The sequence below is a fragment of the Perognathus longimembris genome, chromosome 13 (genome assembly GCF_023159225.1).
Source record: "Perognathus longimembris pacificus isolate PPM17 chromosome 13, ASM2315922v1, whole genome shotgun sequence".
NCBI lineage: Eukaryota > Metazoa > Chordata > Mammalia > Rodentia > Heteromyidae > Perognathus > Perognathus longimembris.
In genome coordinates, this window is record NC_063173.1 from 53862779 (window position 1) to 53887879 (window position 25101).

The 25101-nt window shown below is 40.6% G+C and overlaps 1 protein-coding gene across 2 annotated transcripts; it reads left to right on the forward strand.

Annotated features, from left to right (window-relative positions):
• The first annotated feature begins 12064 nt into the window (after positions 1 to 12064).
• On the forward strand, positions 12065 to 24774 carry Ms4a3 (membrane spanning 4-domains A3). 2 transcript variants are annotated; one of them, XM_048360040.1, is made up of 7 exons: positions 12065 to 12277; positions 14603 to 14770; positions 15691 to 15828; positions 18214 to 18270; positions 20849 to 21007; positions 23432 to 23533; positions 24511 to 24774. In XM_048360040.1, exons 2-7 carry the CDS (start codon positions 14621 to 14623, stop codon positions 24643 to 24645), a joined length of 741 nt encoding a protein of 246 aa, XP_048215997.1. In that variant the 5' UTR covers positions 12065 to 12277; positions 14603 to 14620; the 3' UTR covers positions 24646 to 24774. The 2 variants fall into 2 exon arrangements, with proteins under 2 accessions (XP_048215997.1, XP_048215998.1); XM_048360041.1 differs by lacking the exon at positions 15691 to 15828.
• Positions 24775 to 25101: the final 327 nt, after the last annotated feature.

The following is a 25101-nucleotide window of genomic DNA, read 5'->3' on the forward strand; positions in this document are numbered from 1 at the left end:
CTACCCGGTGCATGGTCTTGCTCATTTCCCGCTTCATCTCTAGCTGTGATTACAGGCGTGAGCCACCAGTGCCCAGCAGAAGCCACAATATATGGAGTCAGCAAACTGGAGATCCAAGAGAACTGGCAGGGTATTTCAAGGCCAACGGCTGGAACAGGAAAGCCCCAGGGCCTAAGGTCCAGTTCCAGTTCAAGTCAGAGGGAGACCAATGTCTCAGCTGAGAGAGGGGCAGAGAAAGTGAATTCTCCCTTACTCAATCTTATAATTTTATTTAGGTCTTTAACAGGTTGGATGAGCCCCAGCCACGATGAGGAAGGAAATCTAACCATTCACTGTGCCAAATATTCGTGTCGCTGTGAACCCCCAAATCACACCCAGAATAACATTTACTTAACTAATTGGATACCCAGTGGCCCAGTCAAGTTGATATGAAATTAACTATCACACTAAAAAAAGTGATAGAAACTATTTATAATCCACATCAACCAAGAGTCTTGTCCCAATAATATAAAAAGACCTTTATGAATTAAATTTAAAAGGACTAAATAGAAAACTAGGAAAATTTTTTTTAAAAGAGAGGGTTCAAAGGTTCAAGAAATTTAATTTCACAAGAAATCATAAAATGAAAAGGTTCTGGGCCACAAGCAGTGGTTCAGAAAGTTTAGAATTAAACCACAGTGAGGAAGGGAGGGCGGAGGGGGAGAGAGAGGTGAGGGAGAAAGGGAAAGAGGAAAAGAAGGAAGGAGGGGGAAAGAGATGGAGAGGGAGAGAGAGGAGAGAGAAAGTGAGGGGAGAGAGGGGGAGGGGGAGGGGGAGGGGGAGAGAGGGAGAGACAGAGGAGGGTCCAATAAGAAATACATCACCTGTGTCAGCCTCCTTCTTCTTGTTAAATTCCAAAGCTCTTGTTCCTTGTAAGTTAGTCAACAAGAATCATACTGGTACATAAGCCATCAGCTAGGTCCATCCACATCCTTAGAATTACAAAACAAAGCCATATTTTTTTCTTTACACTGTAATTCCCAAAACTAAAGTAATTTTTAGAAATTCATTGGTAAAGTGGGCCAGACTAATTGCATGCTAAGTCTCATCCCTGCCAATTTAGTGTGCACATGATTACTTTGGCAATCTCACTGAAGTGCATTTCACGATTGGCTCCTGTGATTCAAGTGCATTTCACAAGTGACACCTGAGCTTTGCATCGCGCAGGCTCCTGGCTGAGGCCACACAGCTGTTGCTGGTGGCCTCATCGTTTTCTCATAGCTTTGAGAAGAATCAGGATGCTCGGGGTTTCACCGTGTTAACCTGCTAGAGGGTAACTGCAGACAGCTGAGTGGGACAAAGGTTTATAATGCTGGAGAGAGCCCAGCTCTGACCCGTTTCCTGTGGCTGTGGTGTCTTGGCAGCAGGATGAATGTCTCTGTGTTTTTAGGAGTGTCCTTCCTCCTTTCTTTGTGTTGGGGTGCTTCTGGACTGGAACCAGGTAAAACAAGAAATATCTTTGAAGGAAGGTTATTTAAAGTGACAAGACTTTTCTAAAACACTATGTGAAAAGCTGGTTTCTTTTTTCCCTCTCCCTTTGAGTTGTAAACCCAACTGGTAGGAATTTGTTTTCTGGTTAAAATCCTCTAAAAAAATTGTTGTGTCTAAGCTGTGCCTAAGGTATTTTCTTGATATAAACCAATTTGAACTGAGTGTGTGTGTGTGTGTGTGTGTGTGTGTGTATAGAGGGTTTCAGGTTTAGTTTGTCATTAACCCTTTTTAATTTTTATCTCAATAGTGTACAAAGGAGATGCTAATGTGCCAGATAATTTACAAGGCAGTTTGAGTATAGTCCATCTTGATAAGTGTCAACCCCCTTTTCAACATTGTCACCCCCTTCTACCTACCCATTCCCTTATTTTTCTTAATTTTGTGGTATATACAATAAATGATTGGATGCATTCTCCCTCCTTCCCTCTTCATTCATCTGCCCCTCTCCCACCCTTATTTTCTGGTGCTGATTTTGTTGGGCTTTTGAGCTAGTCTTTCTTTAAAAAAATTACACTGTGTATTTGAGCTCTCCACAGAATCTATTATACTTCATTTGTAACCACTTGCATACCACCCCAATGCATTTACTTGAAGATGTATAGGTTTTCAAAATTTATAGATTTATGGATCAAGAAAATGTGGTATATGTACACAATAAAATTTTACTCATTCATCAGAATGAAATTGTACTATTTGTAAGGAAATGGAAAGACGTGAAAAAAATCATTAAGTGAAGTAAACCAGACCCATATGAGGTAGATAGACTGTACCTATAAATCTATAAATAATTAACTGTTTTCGAATGACCAGTCCCATATTTAAAGAATATATTGAGTTCATATAATTTGAGAAAACCAGGAAAAGAAATCTATAATTTCGGCAGAGATCCAGAGGGCTTCTGAGAAGGAGTGCTCGTCAGTACACGTGAATGAAGGCTACAGGCAGCACCTGACCTTGGATAGCCCAGGCTCTGTCCTTTGTACACTGCCGTCCCAGTCACTGGTAACTCCCAATAACTGGTTCTTGGTGGGTGTGTGGAGCTAAGTGACTTACCTACAATCCATGTGTCTAACTTGGGCTACCCATAAAACATTACTTGAAATGTACTGCACCTTAATATAAGACAATAGGAGAGCCAGTGAAGGGGAGACGCTCAAATGAGTCTTGGAATGACTGCGAAGTACTTGAGAGCGTCTCTCTTGACTTTTCCTCTTGCATGGCCCACCTTAGAGCACTTGTGTCATTATGGTGTAGGGTGTTCGCTGAAGAGCTCAGCCTTCGTACTTGTATATCTGTAACTATCTTAGCTTTCACCTATTAGAATGCTGTTTCTACACAGAGACCAGCTTCTTCGGGGGAGATAACGGCAATGTGTAGAGAGATTCGAGGTTTTACTGCCTGTTCGCAAAGGGTACCTAGTGTCTAGTAATCAAGAATTCTACTGCATATCTCTAATGGACACCCAACAGCAGGCAACAAAAATCCATGTCCAAATATCCACAGGACTGAGGCAAGGAACTCAGCCTTCCTGTTTTCTTCCTGCTTACAAAAGCTTTAAGGTATGTGTTGTGAGATCACTTTTCTGTGCAAAACTAGTGATTATAGGTGTGTGCCACCACACGTGGCTCAAAGAGTGCTTCTGGGAGTCAGTGGCTCATGCTTGTACTCAGGAGGCTGAGATCTGAGGATTATGGCTCAAAGCTAGCCTGAGCAGGAAAGTCTGAGGTTTTTATTTACAATTAACCACCAGAAAGGTGAAAGTGGAGCTGTGGCTCAAGTGATGGGGCCAACTGTGAGTGAAATAGCTAAGGGCCAGTGCCCAGGCTATGAGTTCAAGTCTCAACTGCACACACCCACCACACACACATGAAAATACAAAAGCCCAACTTTTGTTTACTTTTATTCTTTAATGTTACTAGAAATCTAGAAGCTGCACATATGGCTTGCATTATATTCTTGCCAAACGGAGGAGTCCTGTTTCTGAAGGTAAAGGGAAGCTAACCTATTGTTTGCATTATTTTTAGCAGTGACTTCAATGTGTTCTAATGATTGGCTGATAACCAGAATAAAAAGGAGACCCTTTGAGAATAACACAGAAATCAGAAAAGGTGAAATACACTTGGGAAAGAACTGCGCTGTCACCAGGACGCTGACTTTTTCTTATGAGTTTTCTTATCCTGTCATCTACTGTGGAATCAGCAAACTTGTAAGTGCCTCGCTGATTTTCCCTAAAAGTTATTCAGCATTTTCCATGGTTACCATGGTTACATAATATCAAGGAGGTTCTTCTCCTTCCCTATCCCATGCATAGTCCCGCCCCCTCGATGTGGCCCCTCCCCTTTTCATGGCCCCTCCCCTTGTCCATGGCTCTTCTTCCTCTACCTCTTCGCCTTCTGCCCTCTTCCTGCTTCCCCCTCTTCTGTTTTCCTTCTCCCCTCCCTCCAACCCGCTTTTGCTTCCTCCCTCCATTCTGGGCATGGAACCTAGAGCGTGCCATTTGCTAGAGAGAGGCTGGACTACTGAGCTACAGCCCAGCCTGTGTTCTGTGGCAGCTGGATAATCAGTTCTCACACAAGGGCTGGGGGATCACCTATGTAATGATAATATTTTAGATAAGGAATATTGATAAAGTTGAAAGTCAAATGGAAGTTGTCACCTTTTCCTATCTCTACCTGCCGTTGTGCATGGGTATGCACAAATGGGAACTACTTTGAAAAAGAAAAAAAATACTTTTAGAGGGTCTAAAGTGATTCCTTTTATCTCCTCTGATTGTAGAACTTGGGCAAAGAGATTGAAGGACCAGAGCCCAAGAGGGAATAAATGGTTTCTCACTTAGATCTATTATTCTACCTCTGTTAAATTAATGTAAAAAAGTTCAGGTTTTTTTTCTAGAACTGTATTCATATTCATATATTAAACCACCAAAATGATTTTTTTCTATGAAACTGCTTTTTATCATTTCAGTTGTTCCAGGGGAATGATGTTTTTATATTATCTGAGATCACGTACAGACCAACGCTGGATATCACCCACAAGTTTCATGTGGTGTGCTTTGTGAAAAGGTTTGTGTATGTGCTTGCTTCCTCCTGGCTTCTGTAATTTATGCCTTAGGTGGTTGACAGATATCTCTGTGGAAATTACAGCCTTTAACAATGACCTAGGCAATGCCTGTGGCACAACTACAATAACCTTTTATGTTCATAGCTAGTGCTGTATCACTTTGAGCTACAGCTCCACTTCTGGTCTTCTGGTGGTTTGTTGGAGATGAGTCTCACAGACTCTCCTGCCTGAGATGGCTTTGAATGGTGATCATCAGATCTCAGCCTCCTGAGTAGATAGGATGACAGGTGGGAGCTGCCAGTGTGAGCCACCACCAGCCTTCTTAAGGGGGATCGCGACAAGACAGTCTTATCACTGCTTCTTTACAGATATCCACTAAGCTTTCAAGAAGAGGATATATTATTTCGACAGAAAATGGAGAAGTAGTTAATGCCTTTAACCCACTTAGAGTTAATCAAGTAAGCCGGAGCCATAGTATCCCTTTTAATTTACAAAGTGATACAGAAAGAATGAAGGGGCTTTTTCTTTCACATAAGCATTTGGAATATGCATCACTCTCCTGGAGTGCCGCCATATTGGCTAAGGGAGATTGTCTCTCCTATAGAGGAAAGAAAAAAGAGAACAGGAACACTGTAATGCCTAAAATAGGATGCTGATGGGTTGAAAGTCAATGGTGATGGAATCTTAAGTACTTTCAAACTTAAGCTGAGTTTTAATCATGGAGTATTTTGTGGTAGACTCATTGCCCACAATTTACAATCTATGTGTGCTACGGCTTGAACTCAGGACTTAGATGCTTAGCTCAAGGCTGGTGCTCTACCTCTTGAGACACAGCTCCATTTATGGCTTTTTGCTGGTTAGTTGAAGATAAGGGTCTCACAGACTTGCCTGCCAGGGCTGGCTTCAAACTGTGATCCTCAAATCTCAGTCTCCTGAGTAGCTCGGATTATAGGCATGAGCCACAGGTTCCAGACCATTAGAGATTTTTTGGTTAATTTTCACAGAACAAATTCACTTCCCCCCTATTCAGGTTTTTGATACTTATTCATGTACTAATCAGGCTTTTATTTCTCCCACAGAATATGTGTACAACTATCAATATTACACCTTAACAAATGCTTTTATTTGTTTTATTAGGTTTAAGGAGTCACCCCTGTTGCCTTTTGGCATGAATGGGTATGAGGTGCAACCCCTTTTCATGAGTGACGTTCAAGGAACAAGAGAAGGGCAGCAGCCAGAGGGCTCCTCACAGAGTCAAATGTGTGATGCCAGCTTTCATAGTAGTCATCAGGTCAAAATGGTTTACCCACTTCATGATCAATAGTAATTTAGGCATAATACTATATGCCCAGATTTCTCAACTCAACATAGTTATATTTGTTGTAGACCTCACAGGGATATAGCCATATCGTTTTTTTTTCTCCCTCTCCCTTGCTTCCTTTTTTCCTTCTTTCTTTTCACTCCTTCCCTCCTTTCTTCCCTCTCTCCCTTCTTCCCTCCCTCCCCCTTCTCTTCCTTTCTTCCTTCCCTTCCTCTTTTTCCTCTTTCCTCTCTGTGCCTGTATTAGGGCTTGAATGTGGGGCCTGGACACTTCCATATCTTTCTCATTCAAGTCTAGTGTTCTAACACTTGAGTCACAGCACTGCCTCTGGCTTTTTGGTGGTTAAATGTACATAAGAGGCTCATGGACTTTCTGGCCTTGGTTGATTCAGGATCACAATTCTCAGATCTCAGCTTCCTGAGAAACTAGCATTATAGGCACAAGCTACCATTAAACTGCTTAATTTCAGTATAGCCTCTGATAAGGTGAAATGGTTGTCATAGTTAGCTTAAAATAGGTATTCATTTTATACTACCAATTGAAAGAAAATCATATGTGCACAAGTGTGTAACATACATAAAAAGTGTGTGTGTGTGCACATGTGTATACCAATCTTAGAACTTGAACTCAGGGCCTCCGTGCTGTCTCTGAGTTTTTGTGCTTAAAGTTAGCATTCTACTACTTGAGCCACAATTCCACTTCAGGCGGTGTGTGTGTGTGTGGGGGGGGTAATTGGAGACAAGAGTCTCATGGACTTTCTTGCCTGGGATGGCTTTAAACCATGATCCTCAGATCTGTCTCCTGAATAGTTCAGATTCTAAGCATGAGCTCCCAGCATCAGCTTTGTATTTTTATTTTAACACGAATAATGTAGGAAAATAGGTGAACAAGGCTAAACAAATTAAAAGGAATTTCCTACATCTCCTCTACGTAGTACTTTCTGAGATCAAGTGTGCCATAAAACTTAGGCATAGTTCATAAGCACATGAACTTCATTCATTACCAGTACCCAGGCCCACCTGAAATCAACTTGATGGGATAAGTCTCAGAAAAGCGGTGATCTAGCTAGTATTGAGATGGCAACCTCTTTTGGTATCATAATGAAGTAATTGATATAGTTGAGGAATGCTTGACATTTGAGGGTTTTTTTGTGTGTGTTTTTTTTGGCCAGGCCTGGGCTTAGACTTAAGGCCTGAGCACTGTCCCTGGCTTCTTTTTGCTCAAGGCTAGTACTCTACCACTTGAGCCACAGTGCCACTTCTGGCTGTTTTCTATATATGTGGTGCTGGGGAATCGAACCAAGGGCTTCATGTATATGAGGCAAGCATTCTTGCCACTAGGCCATATTCCCAGCCCATTTGAGGGTTTTTTTTACACTTATTCTTGAAGTATCTGAGTTCCCTGGGCAAGTTGTTTGGTAAGAGTTATATGTGAGGAAAATTTTAACTGTTATCCCTTTTCCCACAGGACCAACTACCCGTGAATCATTGGGCCAGTAGTGGCTGTGTTCAGAGGTCCCCTCACCCCTGAGGAACAGGAGCAAGCAGTGCATACTTTTGTAGGACTCCGTTTCAGAGGGGCTGTAGTTCTGTCTGTCCCAAGAAGAGTAGTAACATCCATTTATCTGTTTAAACATCTTCTGGAACGTCACCTGGTACACAACTATCATGTGATGTTTACACTCTTTCAATGCGTTTTAAGTTGGAGTGGAATTGTCACTAGAACATTGTATGCGAAGTTAAGTTCATAATAAAACTGTTCCTGTGTGAAAATTCACTGTGGTTTTGGTACAGTGCATGGTGACTATGTTCCCCCTATACACAAATACTCCAAACTAAATCCCTGCTCATCACAGATTGGATTTCAGGCCAGGACATAGTTTCTAGGTCTTCCTTGAATGTAAGTGATCAGAGATATGTCTGGAAGTGAAATCCTAGCTTGAATGTACCATGTAAGGGTGCTGGTGAGCAAACACATTCCAAGGGAGGCTGGTATGTGTTCGAGGCACACTCACAAATGATTGTGGCTCAGAAAAGGAAGGCCAGCCCTTTCCATGAGGAAAACTGGTCATTTGGGGCACAACATTATCTTATTCCTAGGTTCCTCATTCCTAGAAAACTGGATTTCACGTGTTTCTGCACGTTTAGTCTTTGTCACATGTCACTTTGGTGAAAGACTAAGAAAACTGACTCATACAGATAGTTGGAAAAGAGAACAGTATTTTAATAGCCTTTTCAAAGAGTTACAACTATTCTTGGATTCTACAGCAAAAATCGACAAAGGATAGTTTCTTCCAAGTTAGTTGTAATGTGGAATCTAAAAACATAGCAATAGTATGAAACTGTAACCTCTCTGTACATCAGTTTTATAATAAAAACTTAAAAAAACATAGCAATAAATTTTTCATGTTCATTTATTTTAAAATCCACTGATCCCTTCCCCCCCCTTCCAGCTCATGCTGCTGAATGAAACATCACAGGCCGATCACTTAGATAGTGGTTAAAACCTTGTCATAATTGCATTAGTTGATATGGTTGAAAGGCATACATGATCACAGGTAGCAGAATAGTGTGGATGACTCATCTGAAAGGAAGGAACTTTGCTATAAATCCAGATTTACTGAAGTCTCATAAACTGCATGAAGCACAACTCTGACATAGATCATTGTAGCAGAAAAACAAGACTGCTTCCCCTGGGTTTGCATTTTTCAGACAATACAGTGGATATAGAGATGGTATATTTTGGTTATTGTGCTAAGCAAATAAAAGTGAATGATAAATACTGGTTCACCAACTTATACAGATCAAAATGCTGACACGACTTCAGAACAGATTACAAAAACCATAGCTTTTGTTTTCTGTACATGTTAGAAGCTGACGGCATCTGAACACGAGTAGAAATGTTTTCCCACCATTTACTATTTCCTGGAAGTATTGTGTACCATGTGAACTTTCTAGATGATTTTAACAGTCTTTCTGCGGGCTATTGTCCAATGAGCTTTGGTGTTCTGGTTATCGGGAGAGCCTAAGGCTTTGGGTGCTGAGCATCGCGATATGCCATCTCCAGAAGCTGTGCCAAGGAGGACTGTGAGGACAGCTGAGCGTAGCATGCATACCAAATCACTTAACACAGCCACTACTTCCTGCTTCCTGGGCGTGCGGAGCTGGAGGACTGCCCAGATGGAGGTCTCTGTGACTGACTTGATTTGACCTTATGCTTACACCATGGTGGTAATGACCACTGAGACAATGCTTCCTTGAAAGGGTTGTTCATAACTGCTTTCCATGAGATAATTCTCCTCTCTGCAGTGGTCTGGTATTAACAATTTTGCTGGAAGAGTACTTTCCAAGTGGACATCTAGGGGACAATTGTTTATGTTTTCTACTGTAGCACAACTTTTTAAGTGCACAAATGAGTGGCATTAAGTAGATTCACACCATTCATGTTCTTGATCTTCCCCCTTGTTTTCATAAAGCAAATCTAGGCTGTAGGATTTAGTGATACTTACCAGTACCCCCAAATCTCACATGGGACAGTCTCTATTAATAACGTTTATAAATTTGTGCGAACTCCAGCCTCTGGCTGGATACACGGAGCAGGAGGGGACCACAAACGTCACTAGAAGAAATAACACAGGCCACACAAACATAACTGCCATGTAACGAGAGAGCTGCACACGTGTCACAATGTCACTAGAGTTGTTACAGCTGTGCAAAGCGGATGATGTCATGTAGTAGCTGAACCCCAGAGAGAAATCAAAGTTTAATTTTTTTTAGATTAAAATGTTTATTAACAATCGATTAAGACTTCTTAGTTTTTCTGGAGATTTCATAGCACTAATATTTATAAGCAACAGTAACATACAAAGTACATAACCAAAAGAATTTTAGATAATGATGTAATATATCCACCTTAAGTCATTCAATAAGGAATTTTATAATATACATGTATATTCCTCAGTTTCTGGAATGGGCATTATAGATACATTTAACAGTTTGAGTTTTGTATGGGTGTGTACATGCATACAAGCATAGAGACACGCACACACATATAAATATTCCCACATACCATCAATTGCTTAGAGTAATGTTAGAGTTTTGATCTAATTGCCCCAGAGCAATTGCCTCTCCCTAGGCTACAAGATGATTATAAACTCATCCTATTACCGTCCTTAGAGAAAAAATTGAAAACTTATCAGTCTATGACTGGTTTTCGGTGTAGGATTTTAAGGTTGTATACAGATGGACACTCATTTACTCACATTCACACACAGATTTTTCCACCACTATACTGGGGGCATTTAAGCTTTTGCTCACTGCTCTTAGGATCCATTACAAACCACCCAAGACCCAATTTCCATATTCAGTGTTTGACTCAAAACCATAGGCAGATAATATGGATTAGTTCATAAGTATATCTGCCCACATTCTATACCAAAACCTACTAGTATGCAGCCAGTAGGCTGAAATCCTAAATCACTGTATTGAAAAATGATGCTGTACAAATGCTAAAAATAACTTGGCTTCAAGTCTAGATTCAGAAGACCTGGCCTTGTGTATGTCAACACTATCTTCTAGTTCTCTTTAGGATGGCAGTGTGGTTTATGACAGTTTCTACTGATAATTAAATAAACTTGGACCCCAGCTCTTTCATTGCTGACTATGAGAAGATATCAGAGGAGTTGGGATTACTAAATTCTAGTTCTGCCGACTCTTCCCTAAAGGAAAAATAGAAACTTAGTATTAGCAGTATTATTATTTTTTGAAAACGTATTATTCAATAGAAAAAATAGTTGGTATTCATTACTTCTTAGGTAGATATTGAGTCCTATATACTCTAAGTAAAGGTTGGGATTAGTGAAGGTATGCTTTCAGATAATTTTATTCAAGATGTATGGCCTCCTAATATAGTATTAGTTGTTAAGTTATTTATACTATTTAAATTCTGTTCCTGTTATGCGTAGTAGATTTCTGATACATCTTCAATGATAGTGATTTGATCTACCTGATGTAAACCTCCAAGAAATCCGTTTGACATATTTTTCAGAATAGAATAAAGAATAGAGGGGTTGAGGCGTGTTTCAGTTGGTAGAGTACCAGACATTGAGCCAAGACAACTTAACTGAATTTGAGTCCTGGTCTTAGAAAAAAAAAAAAAGGGTAAGTATGTGGATAAGTATTGTGGAAGGAAATTCAATTCACATTATAGATTTGAAGCTTCCTTCTGTGAGATAGAGTCTCATGAGCATTTTACCTTGATCATACCCCATAATCGTCCTATGGAGCTGAAATGAAAGGCATGAAGGCAGCCAGCTGTTGGTTGATGAGTCTCCAAGGGCTGGGGTGTGGACTAATGCCACTATGTGAATTCATTATCGAGAGATTGGCTTCCTCACAAGAGGAGGTTTAGCGTCCCTCCTTTCTGTCTCACATGCGTACTCTTCGCGCTCACTGTCCCTTCTGCAGCTGCCACAATGCAGCATGAAGGCCTCACCAGGGCCAGGGCCAAGGTCTTGAACTCCCAGCCTCTAGATCCACGAGCCCAGTGAATTTCTATACATTACTCAAGGAAGTGGCATTTCTGCTTTCATAACAGTAGGAAATGGACTTAGCTCGCTGGTTAAATAGGAAGAAGTCCATTTAACATTTCTATGAGAATGTTACCTTCCATCACATTGAGTTAGTAGTAGAACCTAGATCTTAGCTTATTGTGAGGATGAAGGGAGTGAATACACCAAGAATGTATTTTGAATAGTGTGACTTGTACAGAGTAATATTTTAATGTACTTATACTATAATTTGCATTATGATGGCTATTATGGGGCAAAAGAAATAACCTCTTTAAGCCTATGAAGAATGAACACAATTGTGCACACTATTTACACTGAGTATTTTAGTGGCCACAGTCCTTTTCCCCAGCCTGACTCTTATTGTCTGGCTTCATCTCTTCTTACCACACAGCTAACCCTACTCTTCCTTCATTCTATAACACCCCCTCCCCCACCAACCTACCTATATGTTCTGCTTGTATTTTCTTTTAACTTTTTTTTTGTTCTAACGGTGTGTTAAGCAACATCTCTGAGCCAGAGGACCGTTATTCTTCATGCCAGTTCCCTACTTATCACAAGGCCTTGGGGAAGCTGGTGGTCAGAAGCCTGCAGTGCAAAGGCGATTATCACACCTTCCAGACACTCAGCGAGACTTCGCCATTGGCGCCACGAAAGCATTGCACAAGGGAAAGCTTGGTGAACCCTCAGGGAGAGGAGGATTCTGTTTTCCTGAACTGCTGATCATTACTGAGTTCCTCCTCCGCTGTGACACAATGGCCTTGGGAGGAAAGGAGACGGTCAAAGCCTGAGACTCCCAGGTAAGCCCAGCAGATCCCGCTGCGTAAGATTCACCTGGCTTTTGGTTTGGGCCACTGGAGATGTTTGCATAGTCTTCTGTTTGGTTGTAATGTAGAGGTATGGAATATTTCCGCGTGAGGTTAGCTTACCTTACATGGTGAAAGTTGTCCTGCTTCCATTATAAACAATGTGAGACACGATTGCTTTAGTAAAAATGGAGTCATTTTAACGGTATTTTTTGGCCTTTTCTTTTTTGGTACTGGGGATCGAACCCAGTATGTTGCAGTTGCTAGGCAAGGTCTTTGCCACTGAGCTACCTCCCAGCCCTGGAGTCAATTCTCTCTCTGTGTCTCTCTGTCTCTGTCTTTCTGTCTCTCTCTCTGAGCTACCTCCCAACCCTGGAGTCATTTCTCTCTCTCTCTCTCTCTCTCTCTCTCTCTCTCTCTCTCTCTCTCTCTCTCTCTCTCTCTCTCTCCTTAGACATAGAAAGTTCAAATAGCTGTACCTGAGTTAGGTTGCCAATGAGGGAAAGCCTGAACCTGGCGAGATATGTGCAGACTTTGGGAAGGACATTTCAGCTTCAGCTTGGAAGGCCAGTATATTATCATGATAACTACAGACGGATCGCCACATTCTGATCCTGGCTTTCAGGTTGTTGGCTTTCAGGTTGTTGTAGCCTTGGGAAAGTTACTTCACCTCTCCTCTGTTCCTCAACTTCTTCATCTGGGAAATGGAAGGAGACATTCCCATGGGAGTTGGGAAACCTAAGCTAGTTGATATAGGCAAGACACTTAGAAGGACTTTGACTACAAACTCAGAGGTAGACAACTGAACCTAATTGTTAAGATCACAGAAAACTGGATTTTGCTGATTTTTTTTTGTAAAAAAGCTGAGTTGAATAAATTTATAGAACATAGCTTCTTTTACCTGAAGACAGAAAAATTCTCCATATTGATGTTTTCCTAAAGGTCAAATGATTTAGTTAGAATAGATTCTTCCCACCCTTCCCCTTTGGGTGAAAAAAAGCTGCTTTGTGGTTTCATAGCATGAGAGGATCTAGTGTTTGCAGGCATCTTTTCCCTTATCATTCATAAAACAGTGCTATGTGAGGATGGGCCTAAAGTGTTTTGTTGTTGTTGTTTTGGGTGTTTTTTTTTTTGTCAGTCATTGGGCTTGCACTCAGGGTCTGGGTGCTGTCCCTGAGTTCTTCAGCTCAAGGCTAGCGCTCTACCACTTGAGCTACAGCACCACTTCCAGTTTTCTAGTGGTTCGTTGGAGATAAGAATCTCATAGACTTTCCTTCCTGCGCTGGCTTTGAACCATGGTCCTCAGATCTCAGTCTCCTGAGAAGCGAGGATTACAGGTGTGAGCCATCTATGCATGGCTTAAAGTGCTTTTTGTTGTTTTAAATTGTGCAATATGTATTAGCTTAGTGCCATCCATGTGACAAATACTGAGGGAGATCCTCAAGTCACAGTGATGAGAAGATGATGAAATATAGATAAATCATTCTGGAAACTGACGCTCAGATTGCCCAGGGATTATGAAAAGGAACATTGAAGGAACTCTGGGAATAATCAGAAAGGGTTCATCTTTTTTTTAAAACCTTTTTATTACTATTACATAGGGGTCTTACAGTAAGGTAACAGTTACATAAGTCAGGTAAAGAGTACATTTCTTTTTTTTTTTTTTTTGCCAGTCCTGGGGCTTGGATTCAGGGCCTGAGCACTGTCCCTGGCTTCTTTTTGCTCAAGGCTAGCACTCTACCACTTGAGCCACAGTGCCACTTCCAGCTTTTTCTATATATGTGGTGCTAAGGAATCGAACCCAGGGCTTCATGTACATGAGGCAAGCACTCTACCGCTAGGCCATATTCCCAGCCCAAGAGTACATTTCTTTTTGGACTATGTCACCCCATTCCCTCACTCTCTCCCAATTTTTCCCTTCCATCCCCGTCCACAAGGAGTGTAGTTCATTTTCCACATAGTGTCTAGCAAGGACCATGCTTTGCTTTGTATGAAAGGGATTCCTCTTTCAGATTTGATCGGGACTGAAAACAGCACCCTGGAAGTATGTTGTGGGGGCTGAGGTTCAGCCTGGTGGAAGGGCCCAAAAGATCTGTGTGAAGCTGGAGGGACTAGTTTCCCGAAGAAGGAGGCAGTCCTGACAAGACGGATCCGACTTGAGCATTGTGCAGACTCCTTGCCCTGCCCTTCCCACCCTTCCCACTTCTCCATTCTGAAGTGTGCACAGAATAGAGCCCCTCTATGGCCCTGAAAAAACACTATTAGATTGTGGCAAAAGGAAAAACTATGAAACCATTGGATTTCTTTTTTCCATGTCAGCCACACGCCACCCCCAAAATGGCCTCCCAAGAAGTGGCTACAGATGGGTTGGAGACAGAAGGAGCTGGCACCCCAGGCAGCCAGGTAGAATCAGATGGGGTGAATATTTCTATTTACCGGCCCTTGAATGAATCACATTACCAAGAAGGAACGTTACAAGCCCTTGGGGTAAGTTGGAGTTCTTTGAAGTAAACTGGTTTAAAAAGAAAGGAAAAATAAATCTGTGTAGAAACAAACCATTGTGTATACCTAGAAGAGAAAATGTTGAGTTATTTCTCACTAAGACAATATTGTAGTTAAGAAAAGATGGGCACATGCTATCGACTTCAAGAGAAGAAATAGATAGACATTCTCTCACAGCCGGAAACATTCCAGCACACCACAGAGAATGGATCCTAAATTCCCTCTTTGTGCCTGTGAGCTCTCATATAAGGTGCCTGAGCTTTATACAGAGTTCCTGTCCTGTAATTTCGAATAAAAATTCTGGTGGGAGTCTGATGTCAGTGGCTTATGTAATCCTAGCTACTCAGGAGGTTGAGATCTGAGGATCATGGTTTAAAGTCAGCATTGGCAGGAAAGTCTGTGAGTCACATCTCCAACTGATGACCCAAAAGGCAGAAGTGGAGCTGTGGTTCAAGTGCTAGAGTGCTAGCCTTGAGCAAAACATTTCAGAGATGGTGCCTAGGCCCTGAGTCCAAATCCTAGGACCAACACACACACACACACACACACACACACACATACACACACACACACACACACACACACACACATTGTGGTGGGAAGAAGGCCAAGAAGAAAGAAGTTTAATGTCTATCTGATTTTTTTTATTGTATCGTGGCCCCAAAGCATGCTGGGAAGACATTCAGACTCTATTTTACCAACCATCATTTTCTTTACACTTTGCATTATCTGGGGAGTTTGTGAGAATGGGTAGAAATGGAATGGCAGGGTAAGAGAAGGGTATGGAACCTCTGTACTAAGGTATTGCTCAGTTGATTTAGGCTTGACCATTTAAAGCCATGCAATTTCCTATCTGGGGCAAATTAAAATAGCATTTTTGTCTTGTACTTTTTTTCTTTGCACAGGCCGTCCAGATCCTGAATGGAGCAATGGTTCTGGCTCTGGGTATCTGGCTGGCGTCCTTACTGTATCTGTCTCACCTCTTCAGACACTTCTTCTTCTTCACCTTTTACACAGGCTATCCACTGTGGGGCCCTGTGTTCGTGAGTACTGGTTTCCTTGGCTACCGGCTGTCTCATATAGCACTACTGCAAGTGTGCTTTATTGGAAAGTCATATTCTCTAGTTTTGACTTATAACTTCTGATAGAAGCAAGATAAAAACCCCTTTCTGATTAAACAATATCCCATTTCCGGAGTACGCATTAAGACCCTAACATTAGCTTAATATCTCTGCTAAATACATAGATACTAAAAATGTGGATGAATAAATGTATATTGGTGAATTGAGAGGTGAGACTCGCACCTTGAGAGATAAAATAATTTGTCTTCTGATTTTTGTCAGAAAATCAGAATAGTCATTCTCCATATTTCAGTAAAAAATATAATCAGAGCCTGGGTAATCTTTAAAACTTATTCATGAGCTTTGACACTTGAGTTCTACTTACTGCATGGGTTTTTTTTTTAAAGTAGAGAATATAAATTATTTGTTAATTCGCCATTGTTAATTTCCTATATGGTCTGTTCTATCTTTGAAAATTTACAAATGTTCGGTTCTAGCTGAACATTGAAAAACAAAGAGGAGATGTTAAGATGGGAAAACTTCACTGAAAATGCTGAACAGAATGTGTTGTTGGAAAGTGAAATAAAGTTATAACAAGTTTTGAACTCCAACTTAATCATATTTCTATTTTTTAAATTGTTATCCTTCAATGTTCTTTACAATGATATTATTCTTAACTCTAAAAACCCAAATTAGATCTCATAGTCTACATACTTTTCAGGTCCAGTCTGAAACTTGTAATTTGAATGTTATATTTCTGAAATTGTTGAATAGTTAATAGCATTGTAGATAAACGGATTTTTTCTTAGAAATTCAGGACACACATTTGCTCTGCATACTTAGTCTTGAGAATTTTCATGCTATGTTTTACAAAAGCTATAGATTCCACCTCCCCCCCCCCCAGGAAGTAAGATCAGGTTGTCAAAATAAAAAGAAAGAAAGGAAAGAAGGAAGGAAAATACAAAGAACGATGGCCAGACTATTGCTCCGTTTTGCACTATTGCCACCAGAACTCGAATTGACCATTGCCACTTGCTGCTGGAAGTTTCTCTCTGTCCCTGAAACACCTACAGGCAGCATTTCAGGTCTGTGGGATTCCTTCTCTGCCCCCCACACTAGCCTCGCAATCCCCTCGTCTCCTGGGATGTAGGCCTTGCTGAATACTGACTACGACACGCTCCTTGCTGTCTGTTCATCATTTCCTACTGGTTCTTATCAACAACATCAAATGAGAGAAAAATATATGAGCACTTTCCCTTCTGCTTCTGCACCAGGATGACAGACCAAGTCTAAGAAAGGCCTCCTGGGATCTCCAAAATGATATGGATATTTTCTCAATGTATGGATTTCAATGTAAAATACATTGAAATGGATATTAGTAAATAGGTATTATTTATAACCTAAATAATTTCTCTAGGAATCCCCTCTTCTGTATAATGTCATTTCATCCCCACATAGCTAACAGGTAAGCAATGTTACTGTGAGAATACACACATCGCCATTTATCTAGAAAAGAAACAGAGGCAAGGAAGGGCCTAGTCACCTGGCTAAGGTTCCAGGATGAATATGAGATGAAGCTGGGGTTGACGCATAGGAATTTGCTTGTCTACAATGCTACAGTGACTCAGGAGTCCCTGTGACACCCTCTTTGTTATTTGATGGGATTCTGAAGGCTTATACTTTCACGTTCAGCCAGAATTTAGTAGAGAATTTTAAGTAACCTTCTGTTAGCCATGATGTTGCTAACTTTTTCTTCCATCCTCAGGAGTGGCCTGCTAAAGAGTTGTGAGACTCCTGTTAGTCAAAGATAGAATGAAGGTTTTGAAAACCACTGTAGGTGGAGAGAGAATTTAATTTCTAATATTAGTCAAGGGGATAAGAACATACTGAAATAATAAAATCTAGCTGGTATATAGAAAGGTTTTTAAGATGTTTGGGAGGAATAAATCAGATGACTGAAGCCTAAATGTGAAAATTAGATTTATACACACAGACACATATACACATATGTGTCTGTGTGTATAAATCAGTATCATTTACATGAGCACAACATACTAACTATAATATTATATTAACTATATGTACATATGCTCTTAAAGAATCCAGACTCACATACACCCATTAAAAGCTAGATATCAAACAAAATGAAAGGAGTATAAATTGACAAAGAATTTCAATTGCTTGTAGATTTTAGTCCTATAAAATAATGAGCAACATCAAGTATGGTTTTGTCTGCTGGGTTGTGAATTTTTTTTAAATGACATTTGTGTAACTATTTCTAGATATCATTTAATTGAGGGAGGTCCAAGAAGAAAATGGATGAGCCTTAATATTTCTTTACCTGCTTAACCTCTTATTTTCAAACAGTTTATCAGTTCAGGATCGTTGTCTGTTGCTGCAGGGAGAAATCCTACGAGAATGCTGGTAAGTGGGAATTCTTCCTCTTCAATGACCACAGGTGTTGAAATGAATTTTTCACTCTCAGTGGTCTATTTTCACAATGGGATTTTACACATTAGGAAGGATGATACTGCACCATTTGTAAAGACATGTAAAGACCTGGAAACCATTAAATGAAGTAAGTCAGGTCCAGAGAGACAAAGAATGCATGTTTTCCCTTAGACATGGAAGCTAGATTCAGCTTATATACTTAGAAGTAAATACATTGGGGGGTATGCAAGTGTATACAAATATATCCACTGAAATATGGTTGATTCAAGGTAGGACTGAAATGGTATAGTTCCTTAGGAATTAAAGTCAAAATTCCATCAAATAAACAGCAGGGGAAACAGGTACTTGAAAAGGGTGGGGTCAAGGGGAAAGGAGAATGGGGTAGATGAAGGAAGAGGAGAGGGGTGGACGCAGTTGAGAATTCAGGGTAGATCCTGCAGAATTAAGAAGCGTGTGCGAATGGGTGGGTAGGAAAGGGATGGGTGAGAATTTGGACAGGGATAGCACTAGGCAAGATGCATTATGTGCATAAACTGCTTTGTTCAATGGCAACTCCTTCATACTATAATTTAAAAATTACAAAGGGAAAGCAGAAGCTGGAGAGATCAAGTGAGACACTGAGTCTTGTTAAATGCACAGGAAAATTGCATTTTCTTAAAACCTTCAGATGGTGGGTCACCAGAAATCATACAGAGTGTGGCTGTGAATATCTAGCATGATGATTCTTAATTGTTGATCTATCTGCAGCTTAGGAAAAGAAGCTGCTTAATTTTTGTGTGTGTGTTAGGTTTAACCCACTGTAACTCTTTTCAGTGTAGGGCCTCCTACCACTAGTTCCCCAAGTGAAAATGATAAGACTATTTTGTTAGTCATTCATTAAATAAGTACTAAGTCCTTGTGAAGTGCTCTTACAGAGTCATCTGGACATTTTTTTTCCTCCATTTGCCCTGCTCCTCAAAATGACTGTCTTACCACTGTATTCTATCTTCAAATATAATTCTCTTTAATGGCATCCTTACTCTTGTTTCCTATTCTGAGAAAGAAGAAACTACCAGAAGGGAATTTTCAGACCCTCTTTGTACTATCTGCTCTCTATGGGATAGATTGATGTCAATGTACTTCCATTCCAGCTCTGACCACAGATGAACTCTGTGATTTTTCTTTATTTTTTCTTTCTTTATTTTTTTAATTTGTTCTGGCCAGTCCTGGGCCTTGGGCTCAGGGCCTGAGCACTGTCCCTGGCTTCCTTTTGCTCGAGGCTAGCACTCTGCCACTTGAGCCACAGCGCCACTTCTGGCCGTTTTCTGTATATGTGGTGCTGGGGAATCGAACCCAGGGCCTCATGTATACGAGGTAAGCTCTCTTGCCACTAGGCCATATCCCCAGCCCCTGTGATTTTTCTTTAAAGCAGATCCTTGTGGAAACCCTCCCCGACACCTGTCAAACAAGTCTATCACTCCAATTTGTCTTCTCCTACCAGACCTTTCTAATCAGCAGTTATTCTCAAGTCAATATACCTACTACATATTGTCTGTTTGCTTGCCTATCTATCTATCTGTCTATCTATCTATCTATCTATCTATCTATCTATCTATCTATCTGTCTGTCTAACATTATTTTTCTTCCCTGTTAGCTAGAGGCACAGTACTTTTCCTTTGGTAAACTCCCTTAAAGGAATTTTCCATACTCTCTCTCCAATCCCTAACTATCTACTCTTCACTATCCAATTCCTATCTTTCTTATCTACAATCACCTTCATAAGACCAAGAAGATTTGATGACTTACAGGGCCTTATACTATGGTTTCTTGTTCTGAATTTTGTTTGCTTGCTTCCAACTACCTTGATTCCTTAGCTTCCTAGAAACACTGTGGTCTCAAGGCTTTGGACTGAGTTCTCCTCTTCCCCTTCCTCCTACCCTCCCCCCTTACCTCCCACACCTCCTTCTCCTCTCAATTGAATATATTTTACACATCCACCTGTGCAAAGGAGTTTTCATTCAACAACATAGTGTATAGAACAATGCATCTTGGTCAATATCACCCCTTTCATCGTTCTTCCTCATCCGTCTCAACACTTCTCACCCCCACACTTTCTTAATTTTGTAGGATATGCATTGGATTTTATGGCTCATCTCCTCCCCCCTCTTGAGTGCAGGGAATTCTCCAAGACATCCTCTTAATCATCCGGGAAACAAAGCAATTCTTTTTTCCCCTCCCCCTATGTATCGTTCCTATTTAATGGTGACTCCTTTCTCTGGATTTTTAGGTTTTTTTCTTTAACTATTCCATCATCCTACATTACTCAATGATTTCACAAACAGGGTAGCAATGGCTCATCAATACATTTGCTGTTTTCTTTGTCTTTATTGATAGAATGTAAGTGCCACGGGCAGTAGGGAATTTTTGTTGATGGAAGTTTGTCTTGCATCTAGGATATAGGTGGACATGTAAATTACATTCTATCAGTATTTGTGCAAGTGGTTTGAGTCCAAGAGAGCACATAGGGGGTGTTCAACATAAATGGATGGAAAAGTCATCTTTTCTTTTACAGATGCAAAACAGCTTTGGGATGAACATTGCAAGCGCTACAATTGCCTTGGTTGGGACTGCTTTCCTCTCAGTCCATTTAGCACTGAACAGCCAGTCTTTCAAGGGTTGTCAGTCTTCACAGTCTCCAGACTTATGCATCTACATGGGTTCCTCGTCAAATGTATGTTTCTAAAAATATGTTTATAAAATATTTTAGATGATGTATAAAAACCAATATATCTTTTATCATGCTGCAATTATGTGTGTATGTGTGCCACTTCAGGACTTGAACTCAGGGCCTTGTACTCTCACTTTTGTTTACAGTTGGCTCTATCATTTCAACCACAACTCTGGCTTTTTGGTGATTAATTGGAGATGAGTCTCTCTGATTTGTCTGCCCAACCTGGCTTTGAACCATGAGCCTCAAATTGCAAGCACCCTGAATAGCTAGGATTGTAGGTGTGACCACTAGCACCGAGCTCATGATTTGAGTCTTTATGTCAGATTATGAGTACAATGCATCCTAATCAATGACTTGCTTCTTGACTTTGCTGCTTATTAGGTCTCTGTTAGTGAAGGACAAATTAGATGACTTTTTGAAGTTTCAAGTGACTTGAAGTTAACAGTAGTACCCATCTCATAGGCTGAGGATAATAATTAAATACATTAACATTTGATAGGTCATATAAACAGTACTTAGCAGTCATATTATATTAGTAGTATTATCATTACTGCTGCTCTGACCCTATCAAGAGAGATTAATTTTTAAAAGTCACTGACCTCATTTATTCTTGACTGATAAAGCAAACATAGGAAAGTATAATCTGCGGTGTTCTGATTTTCAAACGATGATCTGACACTTTGAATGATTTTGCTTTTGAGTTTGACGATGGTATTTTAAAGGGAAGCTCTTCAATGTCCTTGCCTTCCTATTTTTAAAATCTGTGTTTAGTGTTCTACCTCTTTTGAGATCAGTTCAGAAGTTATTATTTTAGCATTACTTTAATGATCTGTGGACTATTATTTTCTCATCCTTAATCTTCTGGGTTTTTTGTTATTCTAATAAAAATTTGTATCTTCATTGTCTTTTCTTTTCTTTTCTTTTCTTTTTTTTGTGTGGCCAGTCCTGGGCCTTGAACTCAGGGCCTGAGTACTGTCCCTGGCTTCCTTTTGCTCAAGGCTAGCACTCTGCCACTTGAGCCACAGCAACCACTTCTGGCCATTTTCTATATATGTGGTGCTGGGGAATTGAACCCAGGGCTTCATGTATACGAGGCAAGCGCTCTTGCCACTAGGCCATATTCCCAGCCCAAAAATTGTCTTAAATTCTTTTTTTTTTTTTTGTCAGTCCTGGGGCTTGGACTCAGGGCCTGAGCACTGTCCCTGGCTTCTTTTTGCTCAAGGCTAGCACTCTGCCACTTAAGCCACAGCGCCACTTCTGGCCGTTTTCTGTATATGTGGTGCTGGGGAATCGAACCTGGGGCCTCATGTATACGAGGCAGGCACTCTTGCCACTAGGCCATATCCCCCCCTTGTATCTTCATTTTCTTTATTATGTTTTTAATGAGTTAAGTTTTTCTAAGTCTGATTTTTCTGATGACTTAGCAATATTTTCTCCTCAGAGAACTTCTTTTTATTTGTATTCTTTGCTTCCTTAGCTTGAACTCAGTACTTTCAATTCTCTCTCTCTCTCTCTCTCTCTCTCTCTCTCTCTCTCTGCTTCCTTGCTCATGACTGCATTTTACCACTTGTGCCACGTCTCCAGCCCAAAGTTTTGAAAGTTAATTCAAGGTGGAGTTTTGATGACTTTTTCTCATTTTGAACTACATTTCTCACTCAGCCTCCTGAATAACTAGAATTACAAGCCACCTGAGCCTTTCACTATTGGGCTTCCCCAAAGAAATTTGGATTTTGTGTTTCTCCTGGATGTTTCAGTGATAATAGAAGGATTACTGGTGCAATGATAATTTTATTGTGTATTTATATCAGCTTTATCTTTTCTTTTGGTTTGTAGGGTTGATGCACATTCCTAGCCTTCTGAGAAATGCTGTTGGAGAAAGAGTCAAGGGATCATTTGTCCATTTTATTGCTTATTTCTTTAGTTTACTGTTATTCATATTGATAAGTCTGATGGTGTCAGATTTTTTTCTTGTACAATTTCTTCCCTCTTGAGTAGTTCACATGGCTAGACATAACATATATCTCATTCTCGAGAGAAAATATTTTCATGCTTTTTTTTTTTGCCAGTCCTGGGGCTTGAACTCAGAGCCTGATCACTGTCCTTGGCTTCTTTTTGCTCAAGGCTAGCACTCTACCCCTTGAGCCACAGCGCCACTTCCGGCTTTTTCTATATATGTGGTGCTGAGGAATTGAACCCAGGGCTTCACGTATACGAGGCAAGCACTCTTGCCACTTTACCATGAGGCCATATTCCCAGCCCCTCATGCTTTTTTGATTGAAATTGGATCTCAGCATCTATGTGTCTACATCTTCAATCTAATATGTAGTTTCTTTTATTCCATTTTGTGGGGAGGAGAGGCCTGCTGTTGACATTTTGCTTTGGGGTGCTTTTGCTGGATTTAATATGAACCATCATCTCTCCTAGGGCCTGGTGTCCCTAATGCTGATCCTGACTTTGCTGGAACTGGCCATTACTATCACTATGTCTGTTATGTGGTGCCAAGGAAACTTCTGTGATTCAAGAGAGGTGGGTTTGTTTAAATGCTTAATAAGTCACACGATCTTCAGACTTTTCTCTTGTGTTTGCAATTGTTTCTGACTCAGAATTGCAGAGAAACTTTTATGTGTTAAATGATGGGCACGATTCCTTGAAGAAGAGATTGCATCAATATCTGAGATAGGAAGAAGGCTGGGAAAGAATGCAGACATGAAAACACAAAGGATCAATTGGACTCATAAGCTGACATGCTGAATTGAAACCTTTTCTATACAACTACTTAAAGAAAAACAAAAAAAAAGATAAAAATCTACCCCACTGCTCAGAATCAGACGTCATATCTGTATCCATCAGCAAAACAAATGAATAAAAAAAATGGCTATAAATATGCCAGAAAAGGTAAAAGTGAAAGCACAAAAGGAAAGTTTATTTATTTATTTGTCCATCATAGGGCTTGAACTCAGGTCCTGGGGCACTGTCTCCTAGCTCTTTTGTTCAAGGCTAGCATGCTACCACTTTGAGCCATAGCTCCACTTCTGGTTTTCTGACAGTTAATTGAAGTCTCACAGACTTTCCTATCCAGGCTGGCTTTGAACTGTGATTCTCAGATTTCAGCCTCCTAAGTAGCTAGGATTACAAGTGTGAGCTACCAGTGCATGGTGAAAAAGAGTATTTAACAGAAATCAAACCTTTAGAATTTAAAGAGAACAAACCTTTAGGAAACACAATTAGTTTCTTGTGATGTGTTATTTTCTAGCCGTATGACTCAGGAAAATCACACATTCTTCCTAGATTTTATGTATTCGAACTCCAAATTAAAAATAGTGAATTTATTCTCTGCTGATACAAGAAGCCTCTGCAGAGAGCCCATAAACAGTGTTTTTAATGCAGTAATGACCAGCGAGTTGAGTGTTACTGGGAACAACCATGGTAGTAACAGGAAAGAATGGGAAGAGAGAGGGAAGATGGTCTTGTTCTTGAAATACACTCACTGCTTTCTGTTCCAGGAAGTTTACCCACCTTCGAATCCTGGGGGTTCAGAAATACCTGCTGATGAAAGTAATGCTGCGAGCATAAACATTCGGCCTCCAGTGTCCAGTGAGGCAGCGCTTCCTCCCAGTGCTCAAGAGGATGGGAGCTGAGGAACCCCGGTCTCTGCTCGCGGCCCTAATCATGAGAAACCTGGGTCTTTGACTCATCCTTTCTGCCCTGACTACAAGTCAATTCTGCCATATGTTCTGAATGTGGATGAATAAACCTGTCTCCCTAGACATCCTTGAGTTTGTGTCTTCGGTGACTTATGACTCCAAAGTTCTGTCCAGAGATAGGATCTCTGTTACTTCCCCCCCCCCACCCGCCCAACTCCATTGCTTGAAGCCATTTGAGGAAGGATAGTAGTGAGTGTACTCTGTATCTGATGGATTCTCCCTAAAATGAAAATCCCAACCACCCAGTGGGAAGGAAGATGAGTCAGAGCTGCTTTTCAACACAGAAAAAAGTGCTTCTCGATGACAGCTGGCATCCGTGCTGCAAAAAACAAACAAAAAAAAAAAAAAAACAACAAACCAGTCAGTCACAAGCCATTATCATCAAAATGA